At 37.3% G+C, this 15,623-nt stretch overlaps 1 protein-coding gene across 2 annotated transcripts in view; it reads right to left on the bottom strand.

Annotated features, from left to right (window-relative positions):
• The window catches only part of NEBL (nebulette), a 249,811-nt gene that overhangs the window by 49,805 nt on the left and 184,383 nt on the right, over positions 1 to 15,623 (bottom strand). The window contains exons 9-13 of one of the 2 annotated variants that reach the window (XM_041486252.1): positions 15,140 to 15,241; positions 8,382 to 8,489; positions 6,771 to 6,875; positions 2,073 to 2,180; positions 1,028 to 1,138 (exon numbers count right to left, since the gene is read on the bottom strand). The exons of the other annotated variant lie outside the window; for it this stretch is intronic. Of the exons in view, the coding sequence (XP_041342186.1) occupies positions 1,028 to 1,138; positions 2,073 to 2,180; positions 6,771 to 6,875; positions 8,382 to 8,489; positions 15,140 to 15,241 (534 nt within the window). The remainder of the gene's footprint in view (positions 1 to 1,027; positions 1,139 to 2,072; positions 2,181 to 6,770; positions 6,876 to 8,381; positions 8,490 to 15,139; positions 15,242 to 15,623) is intronic. 2 annotated transcript variants of the gene reach the window in all.

Below are 15,623 nucleotides of genomic sequence, written 5' to 3'. Positions count from 1 at the left end.
CAGAATGCCACTGCAAAAAACAGACCTAGCTTGAAACTTGCCTACCTGACAGTCAGACTTATCAGAATAAATTATTTATTAGAGGATGAATTATAAAGAAATATCTTTAAAGATTTTTTTTTCTTTAACCATATGAAATCTAGCATGGACTGGAATAAGTTGTATAAAGAACAAGGAAAGGAACAAAGTCCAAGGGTTTTTAATTTTAACATGTTTTATTTGTTTTGGCCAAAAAAAAAAAAAAAAAAAAAAAAAAAACCAACCAAAAAATCTATCCTTAATACCATAAATACAAAGTATTGTTGGCTGCCAGATTCAAGGGCAGAATATCTAGTAGTACTGCTCTTCTCTTCTAGCATTTCTAGCTCTTCTAAATTTGGTCAAGCAATACTCAAAACCTAACATGAAACCAGTTTTAAAAATAATAAAAAAAAAAATACTAAAGGTTGAAGGATTCTCAGTTATGGAAAAAAAAATTTCATTTTTAGTGACACATACAACTGAAGAACATTTCACAAATCTGAAGGAAAGAGTAGGCATACAGAAAACTGGTACCTTCTAACAAAATCAACTAAAGCAGTTATGTAGTATCACAGCTCTACTACGGAATTTTGGTCTTCTTTATTTTTTTTATCCATAACATGTATGATAGACAATTATTTTAATAAAATTAGTTATCATTTACTCTATGCAGTTTAAGGCATCTGTTTAACCACAACAGGCTACCATAAATGTGAAATAATTACTCAGAGGGAAAAACTACCATCTGGAATCCAACGGAAATCCCTCCTTCCACCCCTTTATCTATCTGAAAAGAGAAGTGATAGTCTGGTTCAGGTGTGCTGAACTTTATAATTTCCTTACTACGGGACTATTCAGAATACAAAATGATGCAAATAAATTTTTACTTGTGAAGTGGCTTGTATGTAGCTGCCAAGAAAATTTTAAGTTATTCAGCACTCAGCAGCTCGTATTGATGCTTCTTATTGCTCATTTACAACTTAACAACTGAAAAAAAATCCTTTACCTCTTTCAGAAGATTAGTGACTTGTTTTATATGCAAGAACTCTGGGGTCTTGTCTAAATCCAGTGAAGGTCTTCCCTTGATCCCTTCTTCAAAATCTCTGCGGTACGTTTTCTACCATAGCAAAACCAACAATTAGTGGTACATACATATGCAATTCCAAGCACATTTTGGGAAAGATATTGTAAACAAAACCAGAAATAAGCCCTGCCATAAATCAAATTTCACACTAAAAAGCAACTCATTATGCATTTCATTATCTAGTTTATTTATACAAACAGATACAATCCAGACAAAAGAGAATGTTGAACCTGATCTATGAAAGAAACCATTTTCTTGGTAGGGAAAAGAGAAGACAAATGGCACACAAGGAAATGGTTTAAAACTCATTGAAGTTTCTACCAAGAGGCTGAGATAATCTGTTTTCCATGACACAGCAAAACTAATGGAATCAAACTGCAGCATGGGGACACAGGTGCATCCATCTCACTCAGGATGGATGGCAATGCACTGGACTAGGTTGTCTGGGAAGTCACAAAATCTCCATCATTTGAACTTTTGGGAGTTTTTTTAAGTTAGAAAAACATGGCCTTATAGAAGACAGCCAGTGCTGTTCTGGAGCCTGGGAACAGTCCCTCCTCCTTGATGAGTTTCCCAGGCTGGAAAGGCAGGAGAATGTTTCAGCTAAATCAAGGTGTTGGACTGGATTTTGTGGCTTCACTTGCCCCCACGTGAGAACCATCCCTCCCTAAAGATGGAACTCAAGTGAAAATTTTAAAAGTTATTAATCTCTGATCTAGATGACCTATTGAGCTTCTTCTCAATTAAATGATGTGTGTGTACTGTTAGTACGAATGGTCTTTTGAGAAAAAAGCAAATTCACAAAGACCAAACTACAGATTGGCAGAGATAACTACTCAGTACAACTCTACCATATCCACAATTTACTCTCTGCTTCATACATTATGCTCATACCTGAGCACAAGATGTCTGTTAACCTCTCTGTTGATCTAAATTTTACTTGTTCAAAAAGTACATTTTTACTTACCTCACTTTGCATCTTTTGAGCCTCCTTTGAAACTTGATACATTGGTGTATCCACAAACTCCAGCATTGATCTGCCTTTAGATTTTTCATAATTTTCTTTGTACTTGACCTAGTAGTATTAAAATAAAGTCTGTTAACAGCTGAGAGAATACGAGATTGCTTGCCTTGGCCAGAAACAAATCCTGTCTTAGCCATACACCTTAGATGTTTTGACTTGGAAGACTTCTCCCAAACTTAGCCTGTTGGGCAGTTAGATAACATAATATGCTTTGGAGTCATTTATTCCTTTACTACACAATTCAGACCTAGAAATTGTGAACTTTGAAGACAACAGGAATAAGGAGCATCAAGTACAATCCTTAAAACTAATTGCATGGGTTTGGTCAAATGACCTATGACTGAACACTTGGAAGCTTTTTAATGGGATCCCCTGCTGTTTCCATAAAACAACACATTTACTGTAACAACAACAAAATCTGTTTCACAGCCAGGCCCCACAGGTCTTTTTACCAGGCTCAGAAGCACCACTCTCAAATTCACTTTTGTTTGTACCTGTGGGAAGGAAAAGTGAAGAAAAACTACTGCTTTGGTAGGGCCCTGTCCTGCACCAACACTCCCCTCACATCTACCAGGGACCATGACCTTAGAGCTGGCATAAAAATCCCAGTGAAGGACACAGGGTTAAGACATCAACTTATTCCGTTATGCTAACTCACAAAGGAAATACACTTTGTTTGGAAACCTGGAGAAGCCTTCTGAACTCATTCATTCACACTCTTTTGATTAAGACTGGCAAACACATTACTTATCTCCAGCAGTCAGTGTGGGGCATGATGGAATAGTCTACAAAAGCCTTAAAGGAAATCAAATAGCTACAAATCAAAATATTACATTTATAGTCAGTAATGTAATTTTAATTTCTATGTCTCTTCAAAAATAGTGATGTCTGAATTTCTCCTTTGCTGTCAGGCTTCTTCATTAGGCTTGGGTCCTGCAAAACCACTCTCCTCCCTCCTCAGGGGGTGCTTCTGATTGAATATGCTCTGCACATCACTGAAATCTATTATGTGGCTTTGTGCATGATTCAATCACTGCTAAAACACTGCATTTCTCTCTTTGCAAGATGTGTTCATTTGTGGTTGTGTGTACCTGAATTTGAAACACTGCATTTTCTTTGAAATGGATTTGCTCTGCAGCGTCTGGGCTGAAATGATAGAAACAATTGCTTTGCTTAAATGATTTCTTATATTCATACTAAAACAAAAATTCCAAAAATGTTTTCACAGACAAAATCCAGAAGGTTTTGAAATTTAAATAGTATTTAAAATAACTGTGAAAGAAAAAACATAGAAGAAAGAAACTGTATTTTAGTCCTACAAACTGGGGAGTTCTATCAAATGTGAATTTAAAATGCTGTGATTAAATTTAAAAAAAAAAAAAGATATAATAAAAAATAGCTTTTGTACATTCCTAGAGAAAATAGTTTTCCTGCTAATATAGAAGTCAGATTTTTCTATGTTCCATAGAAAATAAACATTGTTATTTACACTTGAAGTGCAAAGGAACACATATGATAGTCTGGGTTTGCCTCCTAGTGGAAAGAACTATGAATGTCACACAACAAAATCACTTTAATAGTGGAAACAAATTAAAATTACCTCCATCTACAGACACTGATCTCATACTTTTACTTCATTCCTCAGCTAACAGAATAAAATTTTTAAGAAATTCTATGAAATCAACTTAGCTAAGCTTGTAACTTTTTGCTACATTAAGCTAAACTACAAGCACCAGATTCAGTCTCTGAAGTTCTATTTATTCACCCTGTTCATTAAAATGAAATACATCTAAGTTCCCCCTTTTTTAGCCTGAATTTCATTAGTATCGCAAAGTCTCCACAATAGGAACAGATTTAAAATGTGAAAAACATTAAACTAGCTGTTCTACGTATATCAAAGTGTCAAATTTTGTGTCTCCATAGTTCATACCAGAATTACATATATATCTGTCATGGTTTAAGCACACCAAGCCACACAACTGCTCGCACACTTTACCCCAGTGGGATGGGTAGAGAATTAGAAGGGTAAAAGTGAGAAAATTTGTAGTTTGAGATAGGAAGATTTAAATAATTTAAATAAAATAAGCTATTATAATAATAATAAACAGGAATAAAAGGAAAATTTAAAAAAAGAGTAAGAAATAAAGCTCAAGGAAAAAAAAACAAAATATGTAAATGAAAAAAAGTCACTCCTACCACCAACCTATCAATGCTCAGCCTGTCTCTGAGAAGGAACCCCTGGCCAACTTTCCCCTAGTTTATATACTGAGAATGACACTATATGGCATGGAATATCCCTTTGGCCAGTTTGGGTCAGCTGTCCTGGCTGTGTCCTCTCGCAGCACCTCATGCACCACCAGCCACCTCAATGGCAGGGCTGCTTAAGAAGCTGAAAAGTTCTTGACTTAGTGTAAGCACTGCTCAGCAACAACTGAAGCATCAGTGTGTTATCAACACTGGTTCCATCCTAAATCCAAAACACAACACTGCACCAGCTACTAGGAAGAAAATTACCTCCATCCCAAGTGAAACCAGGAAATACTGCATGAAGGGAGAATTCTACCTTGTCATTTTCTTCCTTATCAAAATAATAAAACCAGGATGAGTTTGACCTGTCCAAATCTGTTTATTTATGTCCAAAGATGCCCATCAAGCTTTCCTCTTAACTGCTGGAATTTATTCCCATGAAAGTTGACCTGAATAACACTCTTGCACTGAAATTACAGTATAAGTGCTTCATATAGTTGCACAGACTTCTACACTTCAGGTCAATAAGCAAAACCATTCATTCAATCAACTATATTAGTTCACGAGTTTAATTAACCACAGAGGTTTCAATCTGTCACACCAGTGCAGGTGTAGCTACGTTATGTAGAAGATAATGAGAAACAAAGTTCAATGGAGAAAGATATACTGCAGGGAAACAGCAAAATCAAGCAATTAGCAAGCAGCTCTGTGTTTTAGAAGGAAAAAAAAAAAAGGAAAAAAAAACCCACCAAAAAAAACTCAACAGACCATAAGACCAGTCTTTGGAAATCAGTTAACACAGGGAAGTCAGGAAGACTGTTTTTTACAATGGTGGCAAATTACAAAACAGATTTGGTATGAGCTGTGGAGAGCCAAGGAGAACACAAGGAATGTACTGGAAAAGGAGGGATAAAGGCAGAAGAGTAAACCATGTTTAAATAAAAGTGATGACTTGGGGAGGTCAAATCTGAGAAGGACTGTGAAAACAGGATTTCTTTAAAAGACAAATATTTAGTGGAGAGCTTAGGGACTGGCAAAGCATTTCTCTTCTTGCACCAAATAAAAATACCCACCAGGATCTGGACAACGCAAAAATCATAGGCTTAGTATTTACAGAGTCCTCAGACAAGCACATGGACATTACGAATCAATCCCTCCAGGACAAAAGAAAGAAATACATTTTGCAAGACATGATCTGCCTTAAGGGAAAGCCCAGGTTTCTAAATCCTTAGAGCTAAGATGATAAACTGCTGAAGTCCATTCTTAAGGACGGACTAAGATGGGCTCATTTAATCAGCAAAAAAGACTGCCAATCTTACCATACACTAGAAAGAAAATAGCTTTAGGCCAAAAAGTGCATGAAGAATGCAGGAAGAAAAATACTCCAACTCATTTATTACTGATACAAAAGGGGATAGTCACAGAGGAAGTAAGACAGACAAAAAAAAAGCTTAAATTCCTAAAAAAAAAAAAAAAAAAAATTTCTAAAAAAAAAAAAAAAACCACAAAAATCAAACACAGATGCATTATTTTGCAGGCACTGACTTAAAAGATGACCCAGTATGCTCCTACTCATTAATTATCTATGAAACACCCAAATCCTGCCAACCACAGAGCAACCTTCCTTCCCAACACCACCCACTCGTGCCTCTCCGCAGCAGTTCTGCAGGCCTGCTGTGTTTTCTGGAGTAAAGATGACAAATGCAGCTAACCAGCTTACAGACATGCAGCAAAGGTGCTCTCAGAGTGGGAAAGAACCTTCATCACTGCACAGGAGCCAGTGGTCTCCCAGGTCTTCCTTCCTATTTCAACCCTCACCACAGTCATATATCAGACCCCCAGCCCCATCAAGGGCCATGTCTTGCTACGTGTCAGAATGGAGCATGTGCCTATTATCTGACCCAGTATAGGAAGAGTCAGACAGTTAGGAGAAGAAGAAAGCTCAGCCAGAGAAGCCCAAAAATAAGCTAACATTCCAGAGGCTGTTCATGAAAAAAGTCCAAATATGAAGCTAGCATAATGGTCACTTCTGTACAGAGACTTGCAGATGAAAACAAGATCTTGAACAAAATGAGATTTGCAAGGAAATAAGTATTTAAGGTCTTAGAACAAAAGAAAAACAGTCAATGTTTCAGATATACAAAAAGAAACACCCAACATCAGAAGACTGCGTGATTCTTCCACAGTATATATTATCTGTTCTAACAACTGAAATACGTTGTCATAAAAACCCATTTTTCTTCACTACACCCCTCATCTACTACAGTTACAACACTACTGCCCACTACATATGAGAGTACATATGAGAGTAAAAATGTGTTTCCTACCATGACTATACATAGTACATTCCTTACTAGATTTGTTTTTCAGGTCATTTTTAAAAAGGTAACTTACATCACTCTGTGTTTTGCTGATATTTAAAGCATGGTTTAAATGCAGCAGGTTTGGTAGATCAGATGCTGGATCATGTAGGCTTTCCAAATCCTTCTTGTAGTTCACCTGGAAAGAAAATTCAGGTTATGCAAACTAAAGATTAATAAAATAATTCACAGCTCTGTATTACAGTGTGACCATTCAAAAAGAGAAAACATTAAGTGCTTGCCTGAACAATCTCTCCCAGCCACTAGATGGTGGTCATCTACTATTATTTCAAAGAAAAGCAAAGAACAATATAGAACTCATTCTGCTAAGTACGTAGGAACTACTCAAACTTTTCCTCCAAACAAGGACACTTACAACAAAATCACACTTTGTATCACTTTTCAGGCTAGAATTAATTTTCTTCTTTTTTCCTCTCCCCTCCCTTCCCACCTCCTACTTAAATCAAGAGTATCTTCCTCAATAATTCAGGTCTATTCATTTTAAACACCTTCTTCTTATTCTTTTTCCTCAGCTTCAGGAATCACACCATCCAATTTAGAAGTTTGATATATAGCAGTTAAAGGTATGTGCTCCTGGATATTTTATCCAATATAGATTGCTTGCAGCAAATATAAACAATATGGTGACCTAAGACAAAAGATAATCACTTTAATGAAGCAGCAGAAAGTAACTTCCCATCAGCCTAAAGAAGGATTTACCATTCTTATGAGACCTGTATGCCCAACTTTACAGGAAGAAAACTAGCTACCTTACCTATCCTGGATGAGAGATCTCTCAAACTAATACCTTTAGTCATTTCCACATATGCATCATGTTCCTCACTTCCATTTGCCCATTTCTTATAATAATAACTGTTTCAACTGATTTTTTACTGCACATTTACATTTTGGAAACAATTACAAAATTTTCTGTACCCTTCTCAGAGCCAGTCTTTCCTGTTCCCATTGCATGGTACCTCATACTTCAGAAATGCTGGACTACAAAATGAAGACTTGTCTTTTGGCTATCTGGGATCACAGCCCCAAAGAGATCACATTTTTAGCATTAAACACACTTTTAAATATATCATCCCAATAGCATCATCACTCGATACAGATGTTTTCTCCAGTCTGGCTCCAGCAGCAGCCACCCATTGCTGAACCTAGTGACTGCTGTGTTTTGTAATACCATTGAGAAGATCAACCAGATGAATGAAGTCTAAAAGACAGATCTGAACTGCTCATGTAACCTTCTATAACCATTGGAGAGATGACAGTACTTTGCTTCTCTAAAGACAGGCACCTTTTAACAGGTGAGAAGAATTGACCTCTAGACCTGTTTATTTCTTTCCTGAATAAAAATGGACCAAGTACAAGGCAATTAACTCAGAGTAAGAGGTCATACCTTTTGACACACAAAATTAAGCGAGACGAATCTCATCTAAAATGGTTTTGAAAAACTCTTCAGGCCCTCTGTCAGAAGCAGAGGAAGAAATTGATAACATGCTGTACCTGCTACACATTGTATAGCAGAGACTGTAGCTCAGAGGAATTCATAAGATGAAAAAAAGAAATTCTACTTCTGAACAAATGTTAGGTTATTCAGGATGTAAATGCAAGTAAAATACAAAGCCGATTAACTTACATCACTTGCCAAGGTGGATGCAATCTGTGCTTGCTTGAAGGAAGCGCTGTCAAGAGGATTGTACTGGTGACTCTTCATTTCCTTACTGAACTTCTCTTTGTATTTCACCTTTCACCAGAACAAACATGTCTAATATTAACAAGTAGCACTTTAAAAATGCAGAGAATTCAGATTACAAAGAAGCTTATTAAACGCAAATACTTTATTCATAAATCTTTAAACAAAGTTTAAAGAAACTCACTTTACCCACACCTGGGACAGTCTTGTGTTGGTTTCAAAGTAAGTTTTATGTATCTGAGTTTTACTAAAATTTTAAGATTGTCATATGTGATTACTGGTGCTGAAGGACTTATGAAAACACAAACAAGACCATATGGCTCACATGAATAATCAAATAAAACAGAACTATTTGACCAGCAATAACAATTATCCACTAGGATTCATTCGATTCATAATTAATATCAAAATTGTGGTTTCAACAAAAAAAATTCTAAGGTGAAAAAATTGTAACATTTTTAAAACAAATCACTTGTAAATTTTTCAACTGCTTGAACGTGGGAAGTCAGAATCAAACTTCCCACCACCAGGTCCATGTGTCATTCCCGTTATGCTAGAATGCCACCAGAACTGCCAGGTCTATTTTTAATTCTGCCAAAAATTTCCCAGAGGACACTGAGGAATCCCTCTGTAGTACAGTCCTTTCTTGGGGATAATGCTCACCTCATTACGGTGCTGGAAAGAATAATTAAATTACTGACTGCCATCACTTTCATCATCTTTTTCTTCTCATTCAAAAGAAAAAGAGGGCATGACAATACTTGTAAGAAAATGACAATACTTTTAAGAGGGAATGACAATACTTGTAAGCAATACAGAAATATGGATACAATGGCACTAAAAGTAAGTCACAAAAATTCCATAAAACATGCTGAAAAACTGAATTCAGAATCTGAAAACATGAAATTGAAGAAATAGTATATCTCCCTCCTTTGCTCCCTTTGCGAATGATCAAACATCTGGAGACTCTGCATACATGTCTGCTTCTTTCCAACAGCTGGGCATAATGGAGGAGAATAAAGTTCAGTCTGAATTACACTGCTTTCATGAATTTTAGGCAGACACCTGATATCTGAGCCTATGCAACATCCATTATAATTTACCACGCTCTGCACTAAATAAATACATGGATTCTTCTCTACTCCTTTTTCTCTATTCCCACATGAATATCTGATAAAGTGGTTAAGCCACCTCAAACAATCTACAATTTTTTTTCTCAGCCTTAGTTGTGGGAAGAGGGTTTTTTGTTTTCCTTTTCAGTTCTTCCTTGCCTCAAAAGACCCTCAACATGATTCAGCTTATGCAACCCCATTATCTTTGGCCACAGTGTCCACTATTTCATTAATCAGGATAACAAGAAACCAAAACTAAGCCACACAAACAGGAACCAGCCATATATGTTCAAGCACTGCATTATTATTCCAGCACATAGGTTAATTTTTCTAAGTAAGGGAATTCTAAAATTGTTACTTTTAAAGAGAAACTTTATATGAACACATGATGAACTTCATAATCTTTCCTATTAACAGTAGACGAGAGTATCTATTGCCTTCTGGTATATTCATCTGGTTTATATTGTTTCATATTTGCCTTGGCATTGGATCAAGCGCAAAAGCATATATCTGATACAAAGACAAAGGCAAATCCACGCTCTGTGTGAGCAGTGAAGGAATAAATCAGAGTGCTTTTCTCTCTTAAAAGGTGAATCCAAAATTTGACTTCTAATGAAAATCAGGCAGTGCTGTAATATGTCATTCAAAAAGCCATAGATAAGACAGCAAGGTGAGCAAAACCATCTTTTACTCCTTTACCCACATCACAACACCACCACGTGTAAGACTTTAAACATCCAACTACTGCAGGCTGCCTTCTCCTGGCAAATAAATGGCCACAAACAGTGCACACAGACCAAATGCACAACATGGTATTGAAATTCTTGGTAAGTGGGAAAGTATTGGTGCCAAAGGGACCTCTCCTCACAACGGACTTGCCATCTTCCAGTTGCAGTCATTTCATGCCATCATTTAAAAATTTTTTCAGCAGTGCATTTCAATCTAGAGGTTCCAGTACTAGGCCCTCTTTAGAGTCACTTCCGATCACATTGCTGCCACTGAAGGACGGAGGGTGGACCAGTAAACCCAGTCTTCATGGGGCCCCATGTCCTGATGTGCAGAAGGGTTCCAAAATTAAAGGAACCCCCCAGCCAAGATGAGCGTAAATGCTCTGGTTGCAGCAGGGCTGTCTCACAGCTCCAGGCCCTGCTGCCTGCCCTGGCTGCTCAGCTCATTGCTCTGCTCCCCTCCCCATCACACGAGTCGCTCTGGGCAAAGCAGAGACACGCAGTAATAGCAGACAACCCTGGCAGCGTCTCCAGAGCACTTCCAGCAGCCATTTAACTGACCTGTCATTGGGGATTTGTTGCTTTGAAAGCTATGTAGATGTACACTTTCTCTTTTATCAACGTTTTTCTGGTTCTTTCTCCCTTTTGAAAGGAAGCGTGGAGTGGGAGAGAGTGAAGAAAGAAGAGCAAGCACATGTATGAGTCATGGTGAAGGAAAGCACACAGTATTCATCATCCTTTTGAACAGGGTGAATGCAGTTTAAAGAGAGGAAACATGCCTGAGAGAAAGAGTTCTGAATAAAAACAAGGAAGAAAAATACCTCATATGATTTCTAAACCATCTGAAGGTCTTAGCAAGGCTATAATATGGTGAAAGAGCAAACAAGTGGGAGTAGAATTGACAGTTGTTAGTGGACACTTATCTACAAATTCATCATTAACCAAGAGCTTTACTTTAATGAGGGCTTAAAAGGACGGTTACTTGTTTACCATCTTCATTAAAGTCTTAAGTTTGTTTATTTTTTTTAGAGATTATATGGTGGGGGTTAATTTAAAAGAAATGCGTGGAGGTTGCTCTCTAAAGACTGCTTAAGAAAGAGCAGACTCTGCAGGCTTTTAACACAACAACATCCCTGAAAAACCAAACTGGAATTAAATAAGGCCTGCATAAACAAACTTCTCATCGGCCTTGCACAAAACCTATAAAAGTCAGAATTGCAGCTGGACAGAGCAGTGTCTTTTGAAGCTTAGCAGCAACATTCCTAAATCAAATCTGTAGTTCAAAGCTGTTCACACAGGGAGTGTTCAGTTTCAGAAGTGGATGACATCACCCACTGTTCAGATTTACAAAGAAACTACAAAAATTGAATCATTCAACCACTGAGATCCCATGATGAAGCAGACACTTGCAGCTAAAGCATTTCCTCATGACCATATGAAAACATCTTAAAAAAAGGAAAAAACCTGTCAGAGCACATAAAAATTGAAGGAAATGTAGCATAAACAAAGAGCAAAATTTAAACATTTATTGCTAAAAGCACTAGCAGAGTTTAAAGCAAAGAAAGATTGAGAAAATCCTAGGGTTCTTACTGAAAATCTGAGAGAAGGTGCATTTTGAAAAACATGCTAACTCTAACAGTTTTATCCCTAAAACAATAAGCACCAGATTCAGCAACAAATATGAATATCCAAAATTATTTACCTTAAAACCACTTACTGAACACCATAAGAGGAATATTTCGTATCAGCAGCTCTTTGAGAAAGCTAATAAAATGCATTAAAGACATAAAGAGGGCATGAGCAAGAGCTTGTTTTAATTTTTAAAAATAGAAAAATTAACCCAAATTATACAATGCACACTCGGCAAATTGACAAGCTCCATGTTTTCACAAGGGCTAACACAGTTTCTGTTTTAAATTTCATTTAAAATCAACAGAAAAGAGTTACCACATGCTGTGGGTAAATATAATAGTTCTGGGAGCTATTATTTTTGCTGCTGTTGTTGTCAAAAGCTTTGTTAAATAAAAAATTAAAAAGGAAACAAAGGAGAGAGAGAGGAAACAGTGATTTCTGCAGAGCCTTGAGTGCCAGTCAAACATTAACACTATTTTCTTCACTTTGTTTGCTTTCCTGCTTGCCTTGATTGCTTTCTCCCTTCGTTACACCCACACTGCCTGACCTCTTCTTGCTCCTGTTCTCTATACTCCCTAAATTACCTACCCATATGCACCACATTAAAACATGTTATCATCTTCTCTTCCCATTACATCCATCAGAATTGTCAACTTTACAAATTTACTGTGAGGGTCAAATAACTAATATTTCTCTGCATGTCACAGCTTATAGATTCATGCAATTAAGGGAGATTATCAACTTTCAACACAAAAAGTTTATGATCTTCCCATTTTCTGAGAAACAAATGGAAACTCTAAAAGCCAGAAAGTCTGGAGACAATAAAGAGATCATTCACTTTACTCTTTTTTAAATCTTGTAAGTGTTACAAGCCTGTTTCATGATCCTTGCATGAAGAGGACTGACACGACTGACCCATATTTAGGCCTCTTTCTCTCCTCTAGCACAGGTGCATTCCTCATCCTGCCCCACCACCCTGCTCTTTGGACACAGGGGTCATCTTCATTTTTCTGTGCTCTTGATTTATGATTAGTGTGTCCAAGTGTTATAATGATTCAAATAATATATAAGAACATTAGACAACTCAGGGCCACTGCCTTCCCTTCAGAGGACATGGGGGGATTGCTGAGAGCTGCCCAGCACTTGCACCCTCCACGCTGCTGCAGGCAGAGTGTCAGGCTGAGGCGCTGCCCCCTCTTCTGAAAGCACAGTCCCCATCACACACACAGCAAAGCACCACAGCAGCTCAGACTGAGGAGAGGATAGGGCAAGAAAGGATCCCAAAACTTGGATCCAGGGCCAGTGACTGCAGAGTTCAGACCACCAAGGTTTAGTAAGAATCTTCTTTACAAGTAAACCAAACACAAGATAGATTTTGTCAACTTCTCCCTTCCTGTCACACCTTCTACACTATTTGGACTCTCTAAAGAAGTTAAAATTGCACAGTGAATGCTGCCTTCCACAGAAGGATCTCAACTAGAACTGCTGCCATCCCAGTTCCTGGCAGTGAAGAGGCCCTATTATAAAGCATCTGCAGATGCAGCTTGCATTGTCCAAGATAAAAAAGCACATCTAATGAAAACGAGATAAAAAGTGCATTGATGAAGCCTTCCACGTAGCTGGCTCATCAGCCTGCAGGACCCCATGATCCAGCGGATATTTTTCACTTGTGATTGTTGGCCACAAACTCATGGGTAGCAGGCTTGGGAAGATGGAGAGGGCTATTGGAAAGGGATACAGCTTGGTCCCGTTGGCAGAAACAGGCAGCTGCAAGCTCACAGGAGTGAGCTGCAAGGACAGGAGTGTGTAGGCAGCCATTGAGTAGATATAAAGGACACTACACACTAAATTTGGATATGGACCCTTTTAAAAACCACTGAACATGTTAGCTAAATTACAGTCCCATTTCCTGTAAGTGACACTCAGGTCTGAGCAGCACCACAGTGGCTCTTGCTAGAAAGTACAGGCTGACTTCCAAGCCTGCACAATGCTAAACACAAAATAATCTCTTAGCAGACTTGCCCATCAGCAGAGAAATGAGAATATGATCCACTATAAAACAGAAGACAGAAATCTATTTGAAAAACACAAACCCATTTTGATTCTGAGCAAATCACCAACAAAGCAATAAAAAATATGTATTTTCTTCTTTATCTCCTTATGTAATGCTTCAAAGTTTACAATGGTGTGAATGCAGCAGGTATCTAAGGACAATAGCAAAAGAAGCTCCACCTCCTGAAGACACTGCAGTTTTTCATCTTGCTCTCTATGACACATTATTCTCATTTTATGCTAGTTCTAGGGAAGATATTTAGTATCTGGCCAAATCACATGTATTTTTTACATATCACTAATATTGAGTCTGTCGTAGAATATACACTACACTTGAGAGGTTTTTTGGCTCTGGGAAGGCTGACACAGCCTTCTTCAATCAAAGGGCACTATCCTCCTCTTACAGGAGGGCAGTTTCTGGGTTTTCAAAAGCTCCAAGGGTAGCTGGACAGGATTACTAGCAAGGATTATGCAAGGCACTGTTAAAGAACTACTTCAGATGAAAAAAAAGGGTGAGAAAAACTTTTTAAAAAACCAAAAAAAGAGATCAGCAGTGAAAAATCTGTTCTCACAATGTCAAGATGATCTGTAGTAGAGTCTTATGTGTACATGTTATGAGTAGAAAACTACTAAAAGAAAGAGGGAATATTTCTATTTCAGATTTCTTTTTAGTTAAGGACTTTTTTTTTTTTTAGGTTAATATATAACAGTAGTACATAAAAGGTTCAGTTTCAGGGGGAAGGAAGGCGGTTGGTTTACATGTCAGGCCAAATTCAGATCCCATTACTCACATTAGCAAGCAGCTACACAAAAGACCTCAGTTACTTCAGTGGGATTAATCATAGGGTAAGGTTCCACTCAAACTGAATGAGGAGCAAAATTTGCCTCTAAATTACATACAGTTAATATTTTAGAAATCCTAGAAAATCTGTATAAATATACACCATCTCCACAAGAGACAAGTTGTAGTCAAAGTTCATAGTATTTTTGCTTCAAAATGTGTATTTGATTTCCTAAGAATCCAAAATTTACCAGTCATTGCAATGCTAAATGAAAAGTTTGAGAACATAATCTTCATGGCCATTAGAGATAATCATCTAAAAATCTAAGTATTTCTTTGCATTACTAGGAATGAAATATTTGGATTAAATCATTGTAAAATGATGGAGAATCTTACTTGGCTTAAAAGTTTTGAAACTCCTTTAGCATGTTCAAAATCAGGTCTTCCAAGCACAGCAGACTCCTTATTTAGCTCTCCCCTTCCTTTCTTGTACTTCGCCTTAAAAATTAAAAAAAAAAAAAAAGGGGGGGGGAATATTAATCACCAATATTAATCACTATATAAAACAATAAATTGTTTTGAGTTTGTTTTATCAAGAGAAATGTAAGCATTAGAACTAGTAGAAAAAGTCTCACATAATGGTCTGCATTGACACTACTGTTCTAATCAGCTCTGAATAAAGCCCTTCTCAAGAGTTCAGCTCCTTAACAATACAATATTTATTAATTGTAAAACACAATATGCAGCATTCACAAAATTCAATTTTAACTAAATGCACAGCTTAAGCCAGAGAAATACCGTCCTCCCGATCAAGGCAGAATGAGTCACAGTGGCTCAGCATTTCTTATGACAGGGTCTACAGTTAACCCAAGATGATTTG

This window comes from Pyrgilauda ruficollis, unplaced genomic scaffold, assembly GCF_017590135.1.
Source record: "Pyrgilauda ruficollis isolate IOZ18807 unplaced genomic scaffold, ASM1759013v1 scaffold12, whole genome shotgun sequence".
Classification (NCBI taxonomy): domain Eukaryota; kingdom Metazoa; phylum Chordata; class Aves; order Passeriformes; family Passeridae; genus Pyrgilauda; species Pyrgilauda ruficollis.
This window is presented reverse-complemented; position numbering and strand designations above follow the sequence as displayed.